General features: G+C 59.2%; 2 protein-coding genes across 10 annotated transcripts in view; one reads left to right on the top strand and one right to left on the bottom strand.

Moving 5' to 3' along the window:
• The window catches only part of MPRIP (myosin phosphatase Rho interacting protein), a 72,409-nt gene extending 68,300 nt beyond the window's left edge, over nucleotides 1-4,109 (bottom strand). For all 9 annotated transcript variants that reach the window (XM_054270692.1, XM_054270698.1, XM_054270694.1 and 6 more), the window contains exon 1: nucleotides 3,946-4,109. In XM_054270692.1, the coding sequence (XP_054126667.1) occupies nucleotides 3,946-4,065 (120 nt within the window). In that variant the 5' untranslated portion in view covers nucleotides 4,066-4,109. The remainder of the gene's footprint in view (nucleotides 1-3,945) is intronic.
• A 10,996-nt stretch (nucleotides 4,110-15,105) lies between these two features.
• On the top strand, nucleotides 15,106-18,026 carry TNFRSF13B (TNF receptor superfamily member 13B). Its single transcript, XM_054271239.1, has 4 exons — nucleotides 15,106-15,244; nucleotides 16,022-16,138; nucleotides 16,703-16,903; nucleotides 17,752-18,026. The coding sequence occupies exons 1-4, from the start codon at nucleotides 15,106-15,108 to the stop codon at nucleotides 18,024-18,026; spliced, it is 732 nt and encodes a 243-aa protein (XP_054127214.1).
• The last annotated feature ends 1,322 nt before the right edge of the window (nucleotides 18,027-19,348 follow it).

The following is a 19,348-nucleotide window of genomic DNA, read 5'->3' as shown; positions in this document are numbered from 1 at the left end:
CTATGGATGCAATGTCCCAGAGCAAAGCCAAGCCTGTGACCCAACGCTGACACGCTCCAGCCTCAAGGCTGCTGGCCACCAGCTGCTCAGCATCCAGAACAGTAGGAAAGTGATAATGTCCAATGGAGGAGGGATGGAAATAACCACCCCCTGTCACTGGGCAGGGGTGTCACAGGAAGAGGCAGTGGGAAAAGTCTGAGAGCTTTATTTTCTAACTGGGTGGTCCTCTGGGCATCTATGCCATGATGTCTAATAAAAAGAAAAAAAAGAGGGGGAAAAAAAAGACACTGGTAGCTGGAAAGACGTCCTCAAATTCCTCTATCTGTGCCAGTCCCCACTCCCCGAGAGAGCAAATGCATGGAGAAAATTAAAAGCAACTGTTTTACACTCTGCTCTTCTTCCAATTCAGGCCAGGCAAAATTTTTAGGTTAATTCCCAGCCTGTCCCATGTTGTTGGGAGCTTCATCTCACAGACCAAGGGCATGTGTGTGCAGACATGGATTGGCCTGAAACAGCCAGTGTGGAGAGCAGGGACCCCATGGGGACATCCCCATGAGAAAAGGCTGCTTGGGGAAAGGGTCCCACTGGACAGGCTGGCTTTCTCTTGGAGACAGGAGGGGGACCCTGGGAACCATCCATTCTCCCAGGGCAGGTTCTGGAAAGTTGAGCTCCATATGAGGTTTGCAGGTGGTTACAGAGGGACCGTGCAGTGCCAGCACGGGCATGTCTTGCCAGGAAAGTGGAAATTCCCACAAAAAGGGAATTTCTGCCTGGATGGGAAAGGAGCAGTGTAAGACAAGCTGGCAACAGGTGGGTGGCACAGCCACAACACAGCCACCAACAGCACCACGTCTGCCAGCAGCCAGATCCTGCCCCACACAGGATCAAGGGATCTGACAGCCCATTCCCCACAGCAACAGATTTTCCCAAAGGGAGAACAGCTGCGCCGACTGACCCAGTTTTTCCCATGCTGTGTGGGCACCCCAGAAGGTCAAACACAGACTGTGGGGGGCAAGGGCACATCACCTCCCACCTGCAGCCCTGGGAGGGGACAGTCACGTCCCCAACAGGTGGTTGGACCACAAGGAGCTGCCCCAAATCACACCGAGCCCCGTCCGGCAGCACAGCCACGCACAAAAACAACTCGTGAACGCAGCGCTCCCGGGATTAGGGACTTAGCGTCCGCACAGCCCTTTGAAGTTGGAAGTGCTAAGTCTGATTATTATTAGAGAGCTCCACCTCATTAATCCTGATGTTTGGGGCTGGATTTCCCCCCTCCCAGCCCCATTCCTAAGCCGGTTCCCGAGTACGACGGAAATCCACTACTACCACTAAATATTTGTGACTCTTTGCAAACACACTCTGGGTCTCTGCCCCGAGCGGCTCCAGCACCCTGCAGCATCCCGGGAAGCAGCGGGGGCAGCTCCTGACACGCACGCAGGTATTTTTATCTAATAAAAATCCAAAAGGGACACGAGTGCGTAAGTGTGAAGTACCTTCACCTTTCCTCCAAGCCAAGTACAAAGGTCAGATGACTCCAAAAGACTTTTCTAGCCTGACTCTAGGTAATCACCAACACTGTCCCTTGTCCACGGGGCGAGCAGGACATGCTGGGCACTGAGCCCAGCAGAGTGGGCTGCAGAGTGGGACCCCCCAACCCAAAATGTTTGAGTGAAAAAAGCACAAACATTCAGAGCTGTTAAATGAACCGTTATTCCTGGGTGTGCTTCGGAGGGAGCACACCCCCACATCCAGCCAGGCAGCGAAACGGGGCATAAACTGGGAAGGGAGGCAGGGAAGAGCCGGGGTGGCCGCGTTCGGGGGGCTGCTGGGCACGGGGGGCTGAGGGCAGGGCGGGAGGTGCGTGCGTGCATCGCACACCACCGCAGCCACCATCTTATCTGGGAAGCGGGATTACTTCACCCCAGCTGCAAGGGAGAAAGCCGAGCAGGACTGCGCCGTTTTCCCAACCGGAGCCCCCCGCGCACGGCCTGGATCCGGCCACGGCGCTGACCCCGACCCCATGGGAAGCGGACGCGGGGCAGCCCCCCAGGGCCACCCACCACCCCGACGGGAACAAAGCCAGCGAGGGGCTGCCCGAAACGCGTCCCCAGAGAGGTGGGTGGCCGCCGTGGCAGGGCAGGCAGGCACCACGGCGGGCTGCGTGCGATGCTCCGAGCCCCCCGATAAAAGTATATAAGCTTTGCACCAGGCGGCAGCGCAATCCCCGGGCAGCGGGAAGGGGCCGGCCGGGAGCGGGGGGCTCTTCCCGAGCCCCCTCCGGGACGGCTCCTTTGTCTGGGCACGGCCGCGACGCTCCGCGCCGCCCGCCCCTTTCCCGCACACACCACGGCATTTTTTTCCAGTTACATTTTTTCCATATTAGCCCTCAGATTTCACGATGCCCCCCCCTCCCCTCCGCCGCCCCCCCAGCGAGCGCAGCAATATGTCTGATCTCATTGCCATAATAGGATCGGGAGCGGGGATGGCAGCCCTGGCCCAGAAAGGTGTGGGAGGAGGGAGGGCGGCCCTGTTCCCCTCACCCCAACACCACGGACGGGCCCCTGCACCCCAAAAACGCACCCCATGCCCCCAACACCCCCTGCCATGGGAGTACCGGCCTTGGGCCTGCGTGAGGCCTGGAGGAAGAGGAGGAAGAGGAGGAAGGCCCAGCCCTGGCAGCCCCCCAGCGCTGAACCCTCTCTGGAAAGGGGTTGGGGTCCCCTTGCCATGTCCCCAGGAGAGCAGGGGGGTGTAGGGCAGGGGGATCATGTCCGGCACGTCCAGGAGGGGACGTTTGTTTCCAACCGAGTTTTTCCCAGGACTTTCTGGATCGCCTGATGGAGCTCACAGGACACCCCCCACCTGCTGCCGTGCACCCCAGGAGGGGACAGGATCACCCCAAGTGCTGGTGCGGGACCCCAAATGTACTACTCAGGGGGTGAAGTCCCTTGGGGAGGTGGCACTGGGGTGAGCCACGGCCTCATGGACCAGTGGGCACTGTGGGTGCTCCGTGGGACACCTGGGAATCTGTGGGGTCAGCAGGCATCCCATGGGATCTCTGGACACCCTGTGAGACCAGAGAGCACCCAAAGAGCTCCTGGACGGTCCATGGGCTTCTCAAATACCTGCGACTCCCTGTGCTGTCTGTGGGGTCAGCAGGCACCCCAAGTGACCCACAGGCTATGCGTGGGACCAGCAGGCACCCGCTGGAATCACTGGATACCCTATGGCACCGGAGAGCAATCACGGGGCTCCTGGACACCCCACGGGATCCACAAACACATATGGGTCCCTGTGCTGTCCCCGTAGGGTCAGCAGACACCCCACAGGACCACGCACCACCCATGGGGTCAGCAGGCACCCCATGGGACTCCTGGACACTTTATGGGACCAGAGTGCTCCTGAACACCCCACAGAACTCATGGATACCTATGGGTCCCTGGGCTATCTGTATGATCAGCAAACACCCATAGGGTTCCTAGATACCCTATAGGACCAGGGAGCACCTTTGGAGTTCCCCAACATCCCTTGGAATATAGGGATACCTGTAGGTCCCTGTGCTATCCATGGGACCCCACAGCATCCCTGACCTGATTCCACGGTACCTAGAGCCACAGGCACCCACAGGACGCTACAATATCAGTGTCCAGGCAGATCCCCTGGGGATCCCATGGGATTCTGTGCCAGCCGTCGGGACAGGAGGCACACCTGGTACCCCGTTCTATCCTTGCGACCCCAGAACATCCATGGGACCCTATAATATCCATCGGGACACCCATGGGACCCTAACCTACCTACCCAGGGGGCTCCCACGGTACCTGTGGGACCCCAGGATACCCACGGTGCCAGCGGACACCGCACGGAGACCCAGAGCGCCCTTAGGGGTGGGACGTCGCGGTAGATTTTGGGGGAAAAACATTGGGTTTTGGGGTAAGATCCCACCTGGTTGAGATCCTCGTCGTTGAGCAGGTGAGACTCGCGGGGCTTGAAGCAGTTCTGGCACTTGCTCTTGTTGAAGATGTTGGCCTGGAACTTCCTGCAGGGATTGTCCTTGGCGGCCATGGCGCGGCCCGCGCCCGCTGCGCGCCCGCTCAGCGCCCCGCGGAGCGCCCGCCCGCCGCCGCGCCCATCGCCGCCGCCCCGCGCCCGCGGGGGGCGTCACGCGAATGCAAAAACCGACACAGAACCCCGAGGAACACGGCAGGAAAAATCAAAAGAGGGAGCGCAGCGCAAGGCGGCCGCCTCTGCTGCGGCTCAGCGGGCGCGCATGGCCGGGCGGCGGCGGCGGAGCGCGGAGGGGCGGCGCTGCCCGCGCCGTGCGGGGCCGGGCCGGGCCGGGCGGGACGCTGAGGGGCGGCGCGGGGGTCGGTGCGGAGCGGGAGCAGGGCCGGGGCCGGGCGTGCGGGCGCTGCGGGAGCCGCTCCCGACTGCGCCGCCCGCAAAGTTTCCAGCGCCGCGGAGCCAGGCGGAAAAGGGGGCGGGGCCGCGGCGCGGACAGACGTGTCCGCCCGCCAATAGGAACGCGCCTCCGCCCCTAACGGATGGCCGTACTGGCCAATGGGAAAAGAGGAAAGAGGGAGGGGCGGTGCGCTGACAGCTGGGTCAGGATCGGCCCCCATCGGCTCCGCTCGGCTCCTATCGGCTGCGTTCGGCTCCGCTCGGTCCAGCTTGGCCCGGCCCGTTCGGCCCGGCTCGGCTGCGTTCGGCTGCGTTCGGCCCGGCTCGGGTCAGCCCGTCTTGGTTCGAATCGGATCGGCCCAGCTCGGTTTGGCTCAGCCTTGCACAGACTGGCTCAGCTCAGCCTAGCACAGTTTGGGGGCGTGTCTTAGCTCAGCTCGGCTCTGCTCAGTACGGCCCAATTTCCTTCAGCCCGAGTCAGTTCAACATGACTTGGCTCAGCCTGGCACAGATAAGCTCGGCTCGGGTTAGCCTGGCACCGCTTTGTTTGGCTCTGCTTGTCCCAGCGCAGCTCTCTTCAGCCTGTTTCAGCACGGCTCAGCTCAGCTCGGCTGGGCTTTTTGCTCAGCTCAGTTTGTCCCGGACCAGCTCAGCTCAGCTCCCTGTAGGAGCATTGTCCTGTCCCCCCATTAGAGCACAGTGACCTCCCCACACAGCCCACCCCCAGCCGTGGGACACATGGTGACACCGGGTGACAATCCATGGTCCTGTCCCTGTCCCCAGCCCTGGCACACGAGGGCACACAGGGGTCACCAACCCTCGGGCACTCAGGTTAGGTGGAGACAATGTCCCTCACACTCCTGTGGCACTCGGTGACCTGCAGCACTGGGGACAGAGCGGGGATGAAGCAGGGACAGGGGTGCACGTCCCAGCTGAGCCACGTCCCTGCTGTGCCACCGCCCTGGGGCCAGCTGGGAGCTCCTGTTTGTCCAGTGAATTTTTATCCGGTGGAAACCGGCAGGTAAATATTCCTGACCGGCTGATAAGGGCCCGGTGTGAGGCCACAGGCTTGGCCTCCCAGCTCTGCCCCTGGGTTCTGCACAGAAGCACCAGGGAAGGGACCTCAGAGCCTGTGCAGCATCTCTGGATCAGGAGAGAGCTGGGAACGCTGACCTGGGGCAGGGGGACAGGGCAAAGATGCCAAGTGTCACCTCCAAAATGCACCCAAGACTGGCACACCCTACCCCAGTCCAACCTCAGCATGGCACAGAGCATCTCCTGCTCATCCCAGGGCTCCCCACGGGTATGGGATGGGGCCCTGCTATGAGGAACAGGCACGTGGATCTTCCTGGATTTTTGGGGCCAGGAAAAACCCGTTGGAGAGGAGGTGATGGCGTGGTCCCCTCACGCCTGGCGCTGTCCTGGTGTTTGATGTGGGCCTGGCCTGGGCGGCCTCGCCGCGCCGGCTCCGCGCTGTCATCCCCAGTAAATAGAGCCCAGCACAATTGCCTGCTTGTTTATTAATTTTTGCTTCATCAAAGGCAGCTTTAATCATCCCTGTCCCTCCTGCCAGGGCCACTCGCAGCACACCGTGTGCCACGGGTTGGGATGGGACAGCAGAGCACCAGTGACCCCAGTGCATCTGAGCCCACATGGTGATCCCAGGCTGGGGGTGCCCACCAGACCCCCACATGTCACCGTTTTTGGAGGATTTCCCCATCTTTTCCTTGATCCCAATGTTACAAAAGCAGCATGACCGTAGCCCAGGGAGGGAGGATTTTCCCCTCTGGACTCTACAGACCCTGCTGCCCTGGGTGTGGGTCCAGGGTTCACCTGGCACACCACTGTGGAAATTCTGTTCCGTGGAGAGGAGTGGATGATCTTCTCAACCAGCTCTGCTCCCTCCCTGCTTCCATCCCCAGTGCTGGATTATTCCAACATTGCTTGCTGAGGACCTCCATCCCACAGCTCCTACAGATACCCAGCATTTCCTTTTCCATCCAAAAGCCCCTCTGCAGCTCCATGGACACCTCCATGTGGTGTCCTCTTGCTCCCCAGCCCTTCTCCACCTCCCCAGAGCATGGACCCCCAGACTGCAGGAAGCCTCCAGAGGGAAGGGGCTGCTCCTTCCCCATTTCCAGGGATCAGGGAGCTGCCAGAGGGCACAGAGCCGTCCCTGCGGGCCGTGCCTGCCCCGTGGGCTGGGGCCGTGACCTGGCGCCGTGCTCGGAGCCCGCAGCTCCCCGCGGGACGCCGGGGCTGGCTCCAGCCTCTGCAAAAATCCAGCGGAACGGGACGGGCTCCTGCTCAAACCTGTCGGGCCGCATTCAGCCGTGCCGAGCCGCCCGTGTGCCACGCTCGGGGCTGCTGCGACCTCGGTGCCACATCCCCTGCGTGCCCCAGGCGCTGCCACTGCATCCCCAAGGTGTGCCCACCCCATCATCCCATCCCATCCCATCGCTGTGGCAATGCCCGGCTGGGGCTGCCCTGTCTCTCCAACCCACAGCCGGTTTTTTGGGTTTTTTTTTCCGGAGGAGTTTTCTCAAATGAGGGCAATTAAAACAATGGGAAAATGGAAAGTTTTTGTCAGGGAGCCGCAGTGGCAGAGGGGGAAGGTGCTGCGGTGAGTCAGCCTTCCAAAAAGAAGCCCCAGCGCCAGGTAAACAAGCTGCAGAGCAGGAGGTGTTACTCACCTGCCCGGCCCGGGAGGCACCGGGAAAACCCTCCAGGAAAGGGCTCGGGAGCTCCGAATCCCCCCGGAGAGAGGAGAGCAGCCCCTGCTCCTGTCACCCTGAGAGATGCTGCAGCTCCATCACTGCCATGCCCGCCGGGATGTCACCGCTCCGGGGACACGGGCCGGTGGCTCTGCCGTGGTTTCCCGGCCCTGGTGCCGCACATTTCACATTCTTCCGCAGGGCCGGGCAGGGGCAGCACAGCCGGGTGCTCCTCCCGTGTGGCCATCGCTCCCCACGGGACCTCGGGCAAGTCCCTGAATGGCTCCGTGCCGCCAGCCCGCCGTCATTACCGCGGAGCCAGACAGACAGACAGACAGACAGACGGATGGATGGATGGATGGATGCCCGGGGGAGAGGGCAGGAGTCAGGGCTTGGAGCTGGCGAGCCCTGGGATCCACACTGGGTCCGGGATTGGGCTGAGAGGGCTCCCCCGTCCTGCCCTGCTCCACCTGGAGTGGGAGCATCCCATCCCATCTGCATCTGGAGGGATCCAGAGCCTTCCACAGCCCTGCCTGGGGAACATCTGCCAAAGGAAACACTGACCAAAGGAGGCTTGGATGCCCCTGGAGCCACCGTGGGTCTTATAGGGATGAGACCCACAGGGGGGAAATCCATATGGGGTGAAAAACACATTCCTGGATGGATAGAAAGGCCCTGGGCTGCTCTGTGCCCAGCTATTACAGAATCAGAGTGGTTTAAAGACCAACTTGTTCCACCCCCTGTCCCAAGGCAGGGACACCTTCCACTAGACCAGGTTACTCCAAGCCCCATTCAATCGCATTTTTCCCACTGTGAAAACCAAAAGGACCCAAATGACGACCTAAAATGATCCACTGGAGGAAACCCACAGCTCTCAGCTGCAGCTGGTGCAGTCCAGAGGGGAGGATGCAGCTTCCATGGGGCTGGAAAGGCCCATGAGGATGGTCCAGAGCAAGCTGCACATGCATGCAGAGGCTTGGGCTTGTCCCAGGAGCCGCAATAAATCCTGTCCCACCAAGCAGAACTTTCCTCTTGTCCAGAGATGCTAAATGTCTGTGAGTTCATACCTTACTCCTAAAACTGATTAATTACACCCACAGCTGGGTTATCAGTGCCTGCTGCTGCCACCAGACCTCGCTGTTCTTTAGCAGGAAAATCCAAATCTTTTGCTCCTGGTTTTCCCCACATTTTGGCTGCTGGGCAGGGCAGAGCGGATCCCCCTGTGGGGCTGCTTGCCCTGCCAACCCCATTTCACCTCAGCATCCCTGCTGAAAACAGCACCCTGTGCAAACCTCAGCCCCCTTGGCCACCGCCCCGAGCCGCCAGCGCAGCCGTGGGATGTCTGCTCTGCTGGCTCCATAGAATGCAAGTCCTACAAATGAAAATGTCACATGGCCCTAAATTAAATACTTTGGAGAAACCCATTATAAAGCAGCAGCACAATTAGCTTTATCAGCCAGCCCAGAGTCATGCCAAAAACCAAAGCCGACTCACTTGATAGGAGCTGCCATCCATGAAACCAAGCTAACGACCTTAATTATATTTTTAGCTTCTAATTTTTGGCTGACACCATCCTCAATTACCCAGCCCATAATTTGTGCGGGGACGGCGATCAGCCTCACCTGGCCTGTAATTCCCAGGATCAGCCCTTTTATCCCTTTTAAATATTAAATTGACTCCCACTGGCCACCCTCCAGTCCTCTGGAATTTCCCCAGGGTTTTAGAGTTAAAAATTAACAGCAGAGCTCCTGGGCAGGCTGCAAACCCCTTCCCATGAGGGTTCTGCCAGGAAAACACCTCTCCAGAGAGAATTCAGCAGTGAGGACAAGGAGTTGTTCCCACCAGGTCAAAACCCCACGTAATCAGATCAGCTGTTCTGGCCAAAGATTGTTCTTTGACTCATCTCCCTTCTCCACCACCCACGCTTTACACCTCAGCACACAGCCCTGCCACTGAACCCTGCTCCTTCCCTACGTGTTTTTAGGGCTTTTTCCTCATTTCTGTGCCAGACCTCAGCCAATCCAGGTCTTTCCCCATCTGGCCATCCTTGTCTCCAGCTGGGTTTGGGGAGCACAGCCTGGGTTTTGGTAAAATTTGGTAAAAGGCTTCCCTTTTCCTGATCAGTGCTGGGTTTTGGCGAGGAGGCTGTTGCAGCCCCACCCTGCTGATGCGGCTCTGGAGCCTGGGTCACCCAGGGCTCTCCCACAGCCCTGGCACAGCCCCTGTGAGGGTCAGAGCTGGCACAGGGTGCCCAGGCCCCGGTGGGCACTGAGCATCCTTGGGTGATGCCCCAGGGGTGGTGCCAGGATGAGGAGCAGAGGGAGAACGGAGCAGTGTGGGCTGAGAGGGGGGCCCTGAACCCCCCGAATTTGGGGGTGCTGGAATTGAGGTGCCAGGGAGGGGCAGGAGCCAGCTGGGGCTGCATCCCACAGGGACCTGTCCCACCTGGGCTGGATGGGCCTGGAGCAGCCTGGCGTGGTGAAAGGTGTTCCTGTGCCCGTCGGGGTGGAACTGGATGGGCTTTAAGATCCTGTCAAACCCAACCATTCCATAAATTGTGATTCCCCCTGGCCGGGCTGGAGGATTCCGGGTGCGGGGACAGCCGGAGCCAGCGGGAGCCGGGCTGGGCTGGCCGAGGGTGCCATCTCCTGGGGACAGACAGACAGAACAGAGCGACAGACACACAGAGCCCGGGGACAGACACACAGAACAGAGAGACAGACACACAGCACAGAGCAGGGGACAAAACAGAGCCTGCGGAGAGAGCCACAAACCAGATCCTGGGGACAGACGGACAGAACAGAGCGACAGACACACAGAACAGATCTTGGGACAGACACACAGCACAGAGCAGGGGACAGACACACAGATCCTGGGGACAGACACACAGAACGGAGCCTGGGGACAGACACAAAGAACAGATCTTGGGGACAGAACAGATCCTGGGGACAGACCCCCAGAAGAGATCCTGGGGACAGAGCCACAGACCAGACCCCGGGGACAGACAGACACACAGAACAGACCCTGGGGACAGCCGTGCCCAGGAGCTCCGGACAGCAGTGGGGGGGGACAAGGAGCCGCACCCTGGGGACACGGGGATGCCCTCAAGAGTGGCAGTGCCACAGCACGGCCACGGCTCTGCAGAGCCCCCCGGTGTCCCCAGGGCCCCGCACAGCCCGGTGACAGCGGTGACAGCCCTGCAGTGACGCTGGGTGTGCCGTGAGGTGACGGTGACAGCACAGGGGGATGCCCCGGGACGGGCAGAGCCTGGCCCCGGCGCCCCGCGGGGAATTGGGGTGACAGAAATGAGCCCTCGGAGCGTTCTGAGCTCAGAATGAGCCCTCGGAGCCGGCTGCGCTCAGCCCGACCCACAGTCGGCAGTTTCGGCCGAAAAAGGCTCCTCTTCCCCTTCCCCTGCTCCCCTCTCAGCTCCTCTTCCCCTCCTTCCCCCCTCGGCCCCTTTTCTCAGCTCCTGAAGGCAGCAGGTGTGCGAGCAAACCCCCTGCCCAAGGCTCAGCACTGCCAAAAGCAGCCGGGCTGAGGGAGGAAATCATCCCAGCAAAGCTCAAGAAGGGGAAGGCAAAGCACCCCTAAAACTCCAGAGCCAAACGTTGCCCACCCTGTCTGCCTGTGCTGCCTGCAGCTCTCCTTGCAGCACTGCCACCAGGGCAAGAGCCCAGCAGAAAAACAGATTTTGTTGTCAGGAAAAAACTGGGCTCTGTCACCCCAAAGAGAGTGGGGCACCTCCAGAGCCAGGTGCAGATGGGCACTGAGGGATGCAAAACCTTGTGGGGGATGCAGGGGGATGCAGAGGGATGCAGAGGGATGCACGGCACTGGGAGGATGCACAGGGAGCTGCTGGTTTGTAAGAATCCTGGTTGATGCCCTGGGGAACCACTGAACCCAGCAAAGGAAGGGTTTAATCCAGAGATCCAGAGCAGGGGGCTGGTGGTGGCTGCCCAAAGCACAGGAACAGCCCCAGGGTGGCAGCCACTGCCTTGGCTGTGGGGCAGGAGCTCATGGGGCACCTCATGGAGGTGCTCAGAGCCCTCAGAGGCTGCAGGAGGGGTGAGGGTGTCTGGGGCACTGGGGGTGAGGAATGGGGCACACAGCCAAGGAAATGGGGCTCCAGCCCAGCCAGCCCCAGAACTGTACAGCTGAGAGCACACTGCCTGCTCCCTGCTCAGCCAGGAGGGACAAACCACCCCCAAGTGCTTCTCACTTCCCTCCCGAGGGCTCACCAGGGTGGAAACTGCGAGTCTCTGCTGCTATTTACAGCGGTGAGTTTCCCCTGCAAAACCCCGAGAGCAGCTCAGGCTGGGGCCGCCTCGGCAGGGCCATCTCCTGCTCTGCCACACTCACCCAGCTCAGGCAGGGCCAAAATCGGGATGTCCCTCCCAGGGGAGGCTCAGCACAGCAGTGACCTCGTCCTCTGTGCCAGGTACAACATGTGGCAGTGTGGCACTGTCCCTGTGGTGCCTCCTCTGCTGCTCCTTGCTCCAAGCCCTGAGGTGCTCAGGATGGTGCCAGAGCTGCTTCCCACCCTCCCTCAGCATCTGGGATCTCATGGGCCACATCCATGAGGTGCTGAGCTCCTCTGGGCTCTGCTCCCCCTGAGCAGGACCAGCCTCCAGTGTCCCCGCAATGGGCACGGCAGCCAAACATCCCCCGGCCTCTCCAGCTGCACGTGGCGAGCACAAACCAGGAGCTTTGAACCAAACAGAAGAACCCTTGGTGCTGCTCCACGAGTGCTTTTAGTAACAGGTATTGCTGCTTCCTTCCTCCTTGAGCTGCTTCTGCAGAAAGGTCCCTCTGGGCTGAGCTGAGTCACGGCCGTGCCACGCTGCCAGCACCTCGTGTGCTGCCAAGCCATGCCCAGCATCCCTGCAGGAGCAGGACAAACCCCTGGAGCTGCCAGCAGGGCAGAGGGGGCTCTTTGCCTCTGTGAAAACCAGATGTGCTATTAATGTGCTATTAATGAGTTATTAATGTGCTATTAATTAGTTATTAGTGTGCTATTAATGAGTTATTAATGTGCTATTAATGGGTTATTAATGCTCTGTGCCCCCAGCCCAGCCAGGACTCAGCTGCCCATGCAGGGCATAGCACAGCCCTCCTGCCTCCCAGACATGGAGGCACCTGAGAAAATCAGTGTTTAAGGCACCTCACCAAAAATAAAAAAAACAGTGTTTAAGGCACCTCACTAAAAAAAACCCAAAACCAGTGTTTAAGGCACTTCACCAAAAAAAAATCAGAATTTAAGGCAACTCACAAAGATAAAAAAAATCAGTGTTTAAGGCACCTCACAAAAATTTTAAAAATCTGTGTTTAAGGCACCTCACAAAAATAAAAAAATCAGTGTTTAAGACAACTCACATGTTCTGTGAGTTGTGAGCAGGAGACAGGAGAGTGGCTTGTGCTGACCATGCTGGGGACATGGAGGGGATGGAAGTGCTTGGTCCTGGCAGGGTAAAACTCCTTTCTTGGCAGGGTGAAACACCTTTCCCTGAAGGAAACATCCCCGTGGCACAGGCTGCAGTGGTGGAACCACCACTGGAGGGATCTAAAAGGTGTTTCAGGGTGGCACTTGGGGACGTGGCTCTTCAGTGACCGTGGCAGTGCTGGGGACATGGCTGGGCTCAGTCTCAGAGGGTTTTTCCAGCCTTTGTGATTCTGGGATTCTGCTGACGGCTCCCACTCCACAGGGCCCTCTGCCATGTGCCCACCTGGCCCAGCACACCTGTCCCTGTCCTGGTGACACACCAGCCCACAGTGTCCCCACGCTGTCCCCAGCAGCCCAGGGACCCAGAGCCAGTGCAGGGCTCTGAGTGTGCAGCCAATTTGCATGGAAGGGACGAGGGGAAGCCCCAGGAAGTGCAGAGCCAGGCATTAACCAAATCTCTCTAATAATAACCCTGGGCCAGGCAGGGCTCAGTGCTGCAGCTCCAGGGCCATGGCTGGAGCCCAGGGGGAGTAGCCACTGCTGAGAGCCACATGTGAGTGACCCATGGGGGGCTCTGGGGTGGGATGGGGGTTTTGGGCCCAGGGCTGGGGCTGGGCATGATCCCAGGGCTCTGCTCAGAGCTCCCACCCTGCTGTGGGGCTGGAGGGGGAATCTCAGAATGGTTTGAGCTGGTGGGGAGCTGAATTCTCATCCAATTCCACCCCCCTGCCATGGCAGGGACACCTTTTACTGTCCCATGTGGCTCCAATCTGGCCTTGTCCCTGGCCTTGTCCCAGTCCAACCTGGCCTTGGGCACTTCCAGGCATGGGGCAGCCCCAGCTGCTCTGGGCACCTGTGCCAGGGCCTGCCCACCCTCACAGGGAAGAATTTTTCCTGATAATTTATCTAAGTCTACCCTCCTTCAGCTAAAAGCCATCCCCCCTGGTCCTGTGGCTCCTTAAAGCTTAGCATGAGGGGTGTGTGGGGGAATTCAGAGGGTCCTGGTGGTTGAGAGGCAAAGACTCACCTGGCTCTGCTGGAAAATCCATGGCTGAGAATTCCGTGCTGGGAGCACCACGTGTGCCTTGGGACTCCCCAGGAAGGGGAAGGTCTGTCCTAGAAGAGACCAAACATCTCCTTGGAGGTGTCCTTGCAGCACCTGGGAGGGAGGGAGGTTGCCAGCCTGCAGCCCCTCAGCTTTAACACAGCCCCAGATCTGTTCCCATCCCTTATCCCATGGGAAACCCACCCAGGCCAAGGCTGGCTCAGCCCCCTGCCATCCCCAAGGGTTCCCTGCCAGCCCTGGGGCTGCTCTGGGTGCAAAGCCCAGGTTTGGTCCCTGAGCACCCAAGGAGAGCAATGGCCTGAGCCCCACTCTGCCCTGGGGATGTCTCTTTTATATTTTATATAAAATTAAATGTCATTATTTAATTTTATAGCAATGTTAATTGAACAACTGGGGGTGTCAGGTCAGCATCCCAGTGCAGAGAGGATTTTCCCCTGGGAATGGGGAGGGGAGTTTCTCTCATGCTGCCCCAGGTAGGACCCAGCCCCTCTGCAGGGAAGGTTCTGGATGGGCAGGGGCAGCACAGACGTGCAGAGTGCCCAATCTCAGTCCTGGAGAGAGATCCTGCCAGAGCACCGGGGATTTTCGCTATAAAAATCAAAGGTTTGGCTCTGCCAAAGCAGCAGCTCAGCCTGTGGGCACACAGAGCTGACAATGCAGCCTGGGGAAGCTTTGAGCCTTTGGGGCCATCAGCACCAGCATCTCCCACCCTGCAGGAAAGAGCTGCAGCTCCAGGCGGGCTCAGGGAGGGATGGGGCTCTCGGGAGCCCTCTCATGAGCAAAGGGCTCATGGCCAGCACTGCCCCCTCTGCTGCGTTTGAGCTTCCTGCAGCTGCAGCCCCTGCGTGTGGCGCAGCCCAGCAGCTGTTATCAGCCAGCCAGTTCCTCTAAATGTGAGGTCTGGGTGGTTTTCGTGCTGCTGAGAGCTGCTCCTGTGCCTCTGGCATCACATCCAGTGCACAAGGGCAGCAGAGGAGGGGACAAGCAGCCCGTGACAGGGACAAGAGCACGTCCACCTCCAGCTGGCACTGCTTAAACTGGTGCCTAAAGTCTCCTGGGGAGATTTCCCTCCTTCTTCTGCTCTGACATTTCTTATTCATCAGCCTGGTTTCACTATGACACCAGAACACCCAAGAGAAAGGGCAGCAATGACACACAAGGTGGTGGTTCTGGTACTTTCAGAGAAGCCTGTAAGGACAGGAATAGTCCCCAGTGCTCCTCTGGCAGGTGCAGGGACCCCCAGACCCCCAGGGCACAGCTCAGGGCCACCTCCAGGCCAGGCTGGGCTCTGTGTGTCCCCTGGCACTGGCACAGGACGCACACAGAGCCTGAACAGCAGGTTGGGCTGTGTGCTCCTGGGCCCAGAGAGGCTGAGGCACAGCCAGGATCCCCCTGCAGGGTCCCAGCCCCAGAAGGGGACGAGGTGGCAGCAGAGCTCCCCATGGAGACCCCCCACACCCACCTGTGTCTCTCCTGCAGCCATGGATGGGCCACGAGCGGGGCAGGATGCCATGAGGAACTGCACTGACCAGGAGTACTGGGACACCCTCGTTTCGCAGTGCATCCCCTGCAGCCTGGCCTGCAGGCAGTCCCTGGCCAGGAAGTGTGATGCTGTGTGTGGTGAGTCTGGGCTGCCCTGCATGGGAGAGCCAGGGATGGGCCAGGCTGGGAGGGAGGAGCAGAGCCTGGTTTGAGCCCCAGGGCAGGCTCAGAGCCAGCTCAGGCCAAATGCACAGGGGGATGTGGCAGCTCCCCAGGGATGGGCTGGGGCTGGCAGGACCAGGGGCTGCAGCTCTGCTCCCTTCTGGGGTCACCAGGCTGCACCTGCACTCCTGTTCCCTACTGGGGCATTCCCTATTCCACCCTCCAAAGGCAGGGATGTGGATAATGACAAACCCCAGCCTGGGACAGGGCCTGAAAACAGCTGGGGAGGAGGACAAGGGACAAATGAACTCTGCTGCCCAGCCCTGTGCCAGCGCCCTTCCTGGAGTCACAGGCTGAGGTGGCTTCACCCCTCCAGGGCTCATTCAGCAGCCACACGTGAACATCTCCTCCCTGAGGACAGGAGATGCCGTTCCTGGCATCCTGAGGCAGGTTTTGGTGTGTCCCAAGGCGCTGTGCAAGCCCCAGGGCAGCAGCAGCAGCAGCCAGGAGCCCCCAGGTGAGCCCAGGCTGGCTGAGACCATCCCCTCCCCTCAGCTGCCAGCAGGGGCCTTTCCCCAGCTCTCCACCCCAAATCCCGGGTGTGTCCCCCTGCAGGGGCTGTGGGGTGCAGGCAGGTCCCCCCTGAGCTGCCAGAGCAGGAGCTGGGCTCGTCCTGCCATGCATTGGGGTGGGATGGAGGGATGTGCTGAGGACAGCGAGGTCATCTCCCTCCTCTCCTCTCCTCTCCCCCAGAGTCCATGGACTGCAACAACAGACCTGGGTTTTACTACGATGATCTGGTGAAGAGCTGCATCAGGTGCAGCCTGGTGTGCGGGCAGCACCCCCGGGAATGCGCCCCGTCCTGCGAGCGTGAGTTGGGCAAGGGGCACCAGAAGCCCCCCTTGTCCTGGAACTGGGGCTGGGGAAAGCAGCCAGGGCCCATTTCCCATTTCCTCCATCCCACCCTGGCCTTTCCCTGGTGTTCACAGCCTGAGCAGCCCCCAGGGCAGGGGGGAGTTGGCAGTCCTGGCTCCCACCCGGCTGAGCTGCCCCAGGGAGGGGCAGAAAGAGGGGACAGGTAGAACCCCAAGATCCCAAAGTCCGACACTGGGGTTGGGGTCCCACACCCACCTGAAGATGCGGGAGGGTGTGAATGGGGCATGGGAAGGGATCTCCTCCACCTCACCATGGAGCCCCAAGATAAACAATTCCTACACTGGGATTGAGGCAATCCCTGATGATGCGGGAGGGTGTGAAAGGGGCATGGGAAGGGATCTCCTCCACCTCACCATGGAGAAGCACCAGCGGGCAGAGGGGACACGGAGCTGCTCCCAAACCCTTTCCCAGCGCAGGGCACAGCGCTGGCAGCTCTCTCCCTGCCAGAAGGGCTCCGCAGAGGTGTCTGAGGTGTCCCGTCTGTCTGTCCTGCCCCAGCCACGCCCGCGGCCGTGCTGGAGCCGGAGCCGTGCGCGGAGCAGGAGCCGTGGCTGGCGCTGTGGCTGCTGCTCGGGCTGTGCCTCGCCAGCCTGGGCTGCTCCCTGCTCCTGGGCTGGAGCCACCTGCGCAGGAGGGGAGAGCCCGGACACTGCCAGCCCAGCGCCGCCCCCTGCCACTGCCGGGAGGACCCTGCCAAAGGTGGGTGACACCGGGACAGGGGGGAGACTGGGGGGCAGGCTTGGGCAGAGCTATTTCCTAAAGGGAGGGAGAAAAAGCAAAGACAATGAGGATGAGCCTGGGAGAGGAGCAGGACTGAAGCCCTGGGCCCGATTTTCCACCCTGACCCTTCAGTCACTCCCTCCCCAGGCACAGATTCCCTCTTGGAGCTGCTCCACGGGCAGCAAATCTCCAGTCTCCATCCAGAGGGTGAGGAGACAAAAGCCAATCCCCTTCCAAAATGAACACCTGAACACAAAAGCCAACCCTCTTCCAAAACGAGCACCTGTCCCACAAAACCCCCACAAGTTTTAGTTCTGCAGCCAGAGGGGCTTCACAAGTCCTTGTGTTAGGGAGAAAAGGAGAAAGGATAATGTGGAACAATTCACCATGGAAAAGGTGGTTTTATTCTTCCTCCTTTTCTTCTCTCCTGCCTTTCCAAAGAAAAAAATGCCAACTTACCTCTTTCTGCACACACATCACACACACCTATGTTTACATACACCCACCTCAAAGCCATCAATGTCAGAAATCACTGAGGAAGACCCCATGAGCCAATGTGACACCTGGAGTCACTCCAGGGACTGTCCCTCAGGCCATTCCTGTCTGCTCTGCTGAAGGACACAGGGATCAAAGGGTGATTTTTAAGATAAGCTACCAGGTTTGGAGAGATTCTCTGGGTGTTCCTGGTGGTGCAGTGAGTCCATGCTGGGAGCTGGGTGTCCTCTCCAGGTCCAGGAGCAGCTTTTCACCGGCTCTAGGGCAGCACCCCAGAGCATTCCCAGGTGAGAGCTGCTCCTGGGCCCCTCAGCTGATGCATTGATTTGCAGATGGGCTGGTGGAAGCCGCCAGCGTTGCTGAGGGATTCACCAGCATCAGAATCCCAGAGCCAGTGGAAACCTGTGGCTTCTGCTTCCCTGGACATGGCTCTGCTGTCCAAGAGACCAAACCGTGCCCCGGCAGCTCCGGCCACCCTGGGGACAGGGCTGCTCCCTCCTTCTCCGGGATCTGCAGCACGGGCAGCGCCGGGGCCCTGCCCAGCCCTGAGGACGGCCACTTCAAAATCATCTGCTCTCCTGCCCAGGAGAAAACACCCATGGTGTGAGCACAGAGGGGTTCCAGCACGGGATCACAGTGGGAGGATGCTCTCTGTGCCCCCAAACCAAAGCTGCTTCACCCTCTGTTGCCTGGCACAGCCTCTGCCCAGCCCAGGCTGCAGGACACAGGGCTGGAGGCTGCACAGAGCTGTTTGCTTCCACTCAGGAAAACAAATCCCCATTTTTCTTGTGCACTCCCAGTGAGAGAAGTCACTTCCCATGTGGCAGCATCTGACTTCATCCTCCAGCTTGACCTGGGTGCATCCCAGCCCTTGGAGACATCTCATGGGGGCTTTTCCTCCTGGTTCCACACCAGCATCCGTGCAAAGGATCCCTGCTCTCCTCTCCCTGCCTGGAGATTCCTTCATCAATCAGAACAATGTTCAGCACAGCTGTAAACATCTCAAATGTGGAATTGGGTCTAAGGATTTACTGGTGAAATTGATAAGGAGCCAGTGTGGGAAGCTCCAGTGCCAGTTCCCAGCCATGGATGATGGTGAGGCTTTGCCTCAGGACCAGGACATGATGCTGCACATGAGGAGCTGGGACAGGCACCAAAACCCTCAATGGAACTGGGTTTAAATATGAACATTCATCCAAGGCTGAGAACTTTCTACAAAACTGGATTTATGTATATCTGACCTGGGTTATTCTGAAGAGCTGGTAAAAGTGAGGAATCAGCTGGAGATAAAGCTGCTTTGAGAGAATATTTTTATCTAACCTGGCTTTGAAAGCTATCAGAGAAAAATAGGGGTTTCAACGTGTAATTTGAAGTTCTCATTTCCACTAAAGGAGACTGTAAGATTTTTTTTTTTTTTTGCAAAGAATCACTCCTGATAGGAGCTCATCCCTTCCACTGTCTTAAACTAGAGCTTTAAACTTGAAAGAATAAATGTAATTCAATACATGCACACCTTGGAAAGCAGGTTTTGCACTTACCTTGGGGCAGCACCAGCACATCCTCCCCTGGCACCAATGCCCCCAGCTCTGTCCCCCCTCTGCCCAAGCACTTCCCAGCAGGGACAGGGAATTCAGGAGAAGGAAAACCCTCAGCAGCATCAGCCAGGGCCTCCCCAGGCTGCCCCTTCCAGCAGGGAGCTCCTGGGGACACCTGGATCCAGGCCAGCTCTGGTGCCCTACAGACCTTCAGGTGCCACCTCCAGGAACCCCTGGCCATGGCACTTACTCAGAGATTCAAAACCTTATTTAAAAACAGGACAGAATTAGTGAACACGTGCCACCAGTGCTGCAATTAGGGCATCTCTAAAGATCAAGAGGTATCAATTATTCAAATGAGGAGGATTTTAGGGCCATGCCTGTAAGGAGAGAG

This window comes from Melozone crissalis, unplaced genomic scaffold (assembly GCF_028551555.1).
Source record: "Melozone crissalis strain CALT ecotype California unplaced genomic scaffold, PUWL_Pcris_2 ptg000012l_1, whole genome shotgun sequence".
In the NCBI taxonomy this organism is placed as follows: Eukaryota; Metazoa; Chordata; class Aves; order Passeriformes; family Passerellidae; genus Melozone; species Melozone crissalis.
Note: the sequence above shows the minus strand (reverse complement) of the source record. Positions and strands in the feature narration are given on the sequence as shown.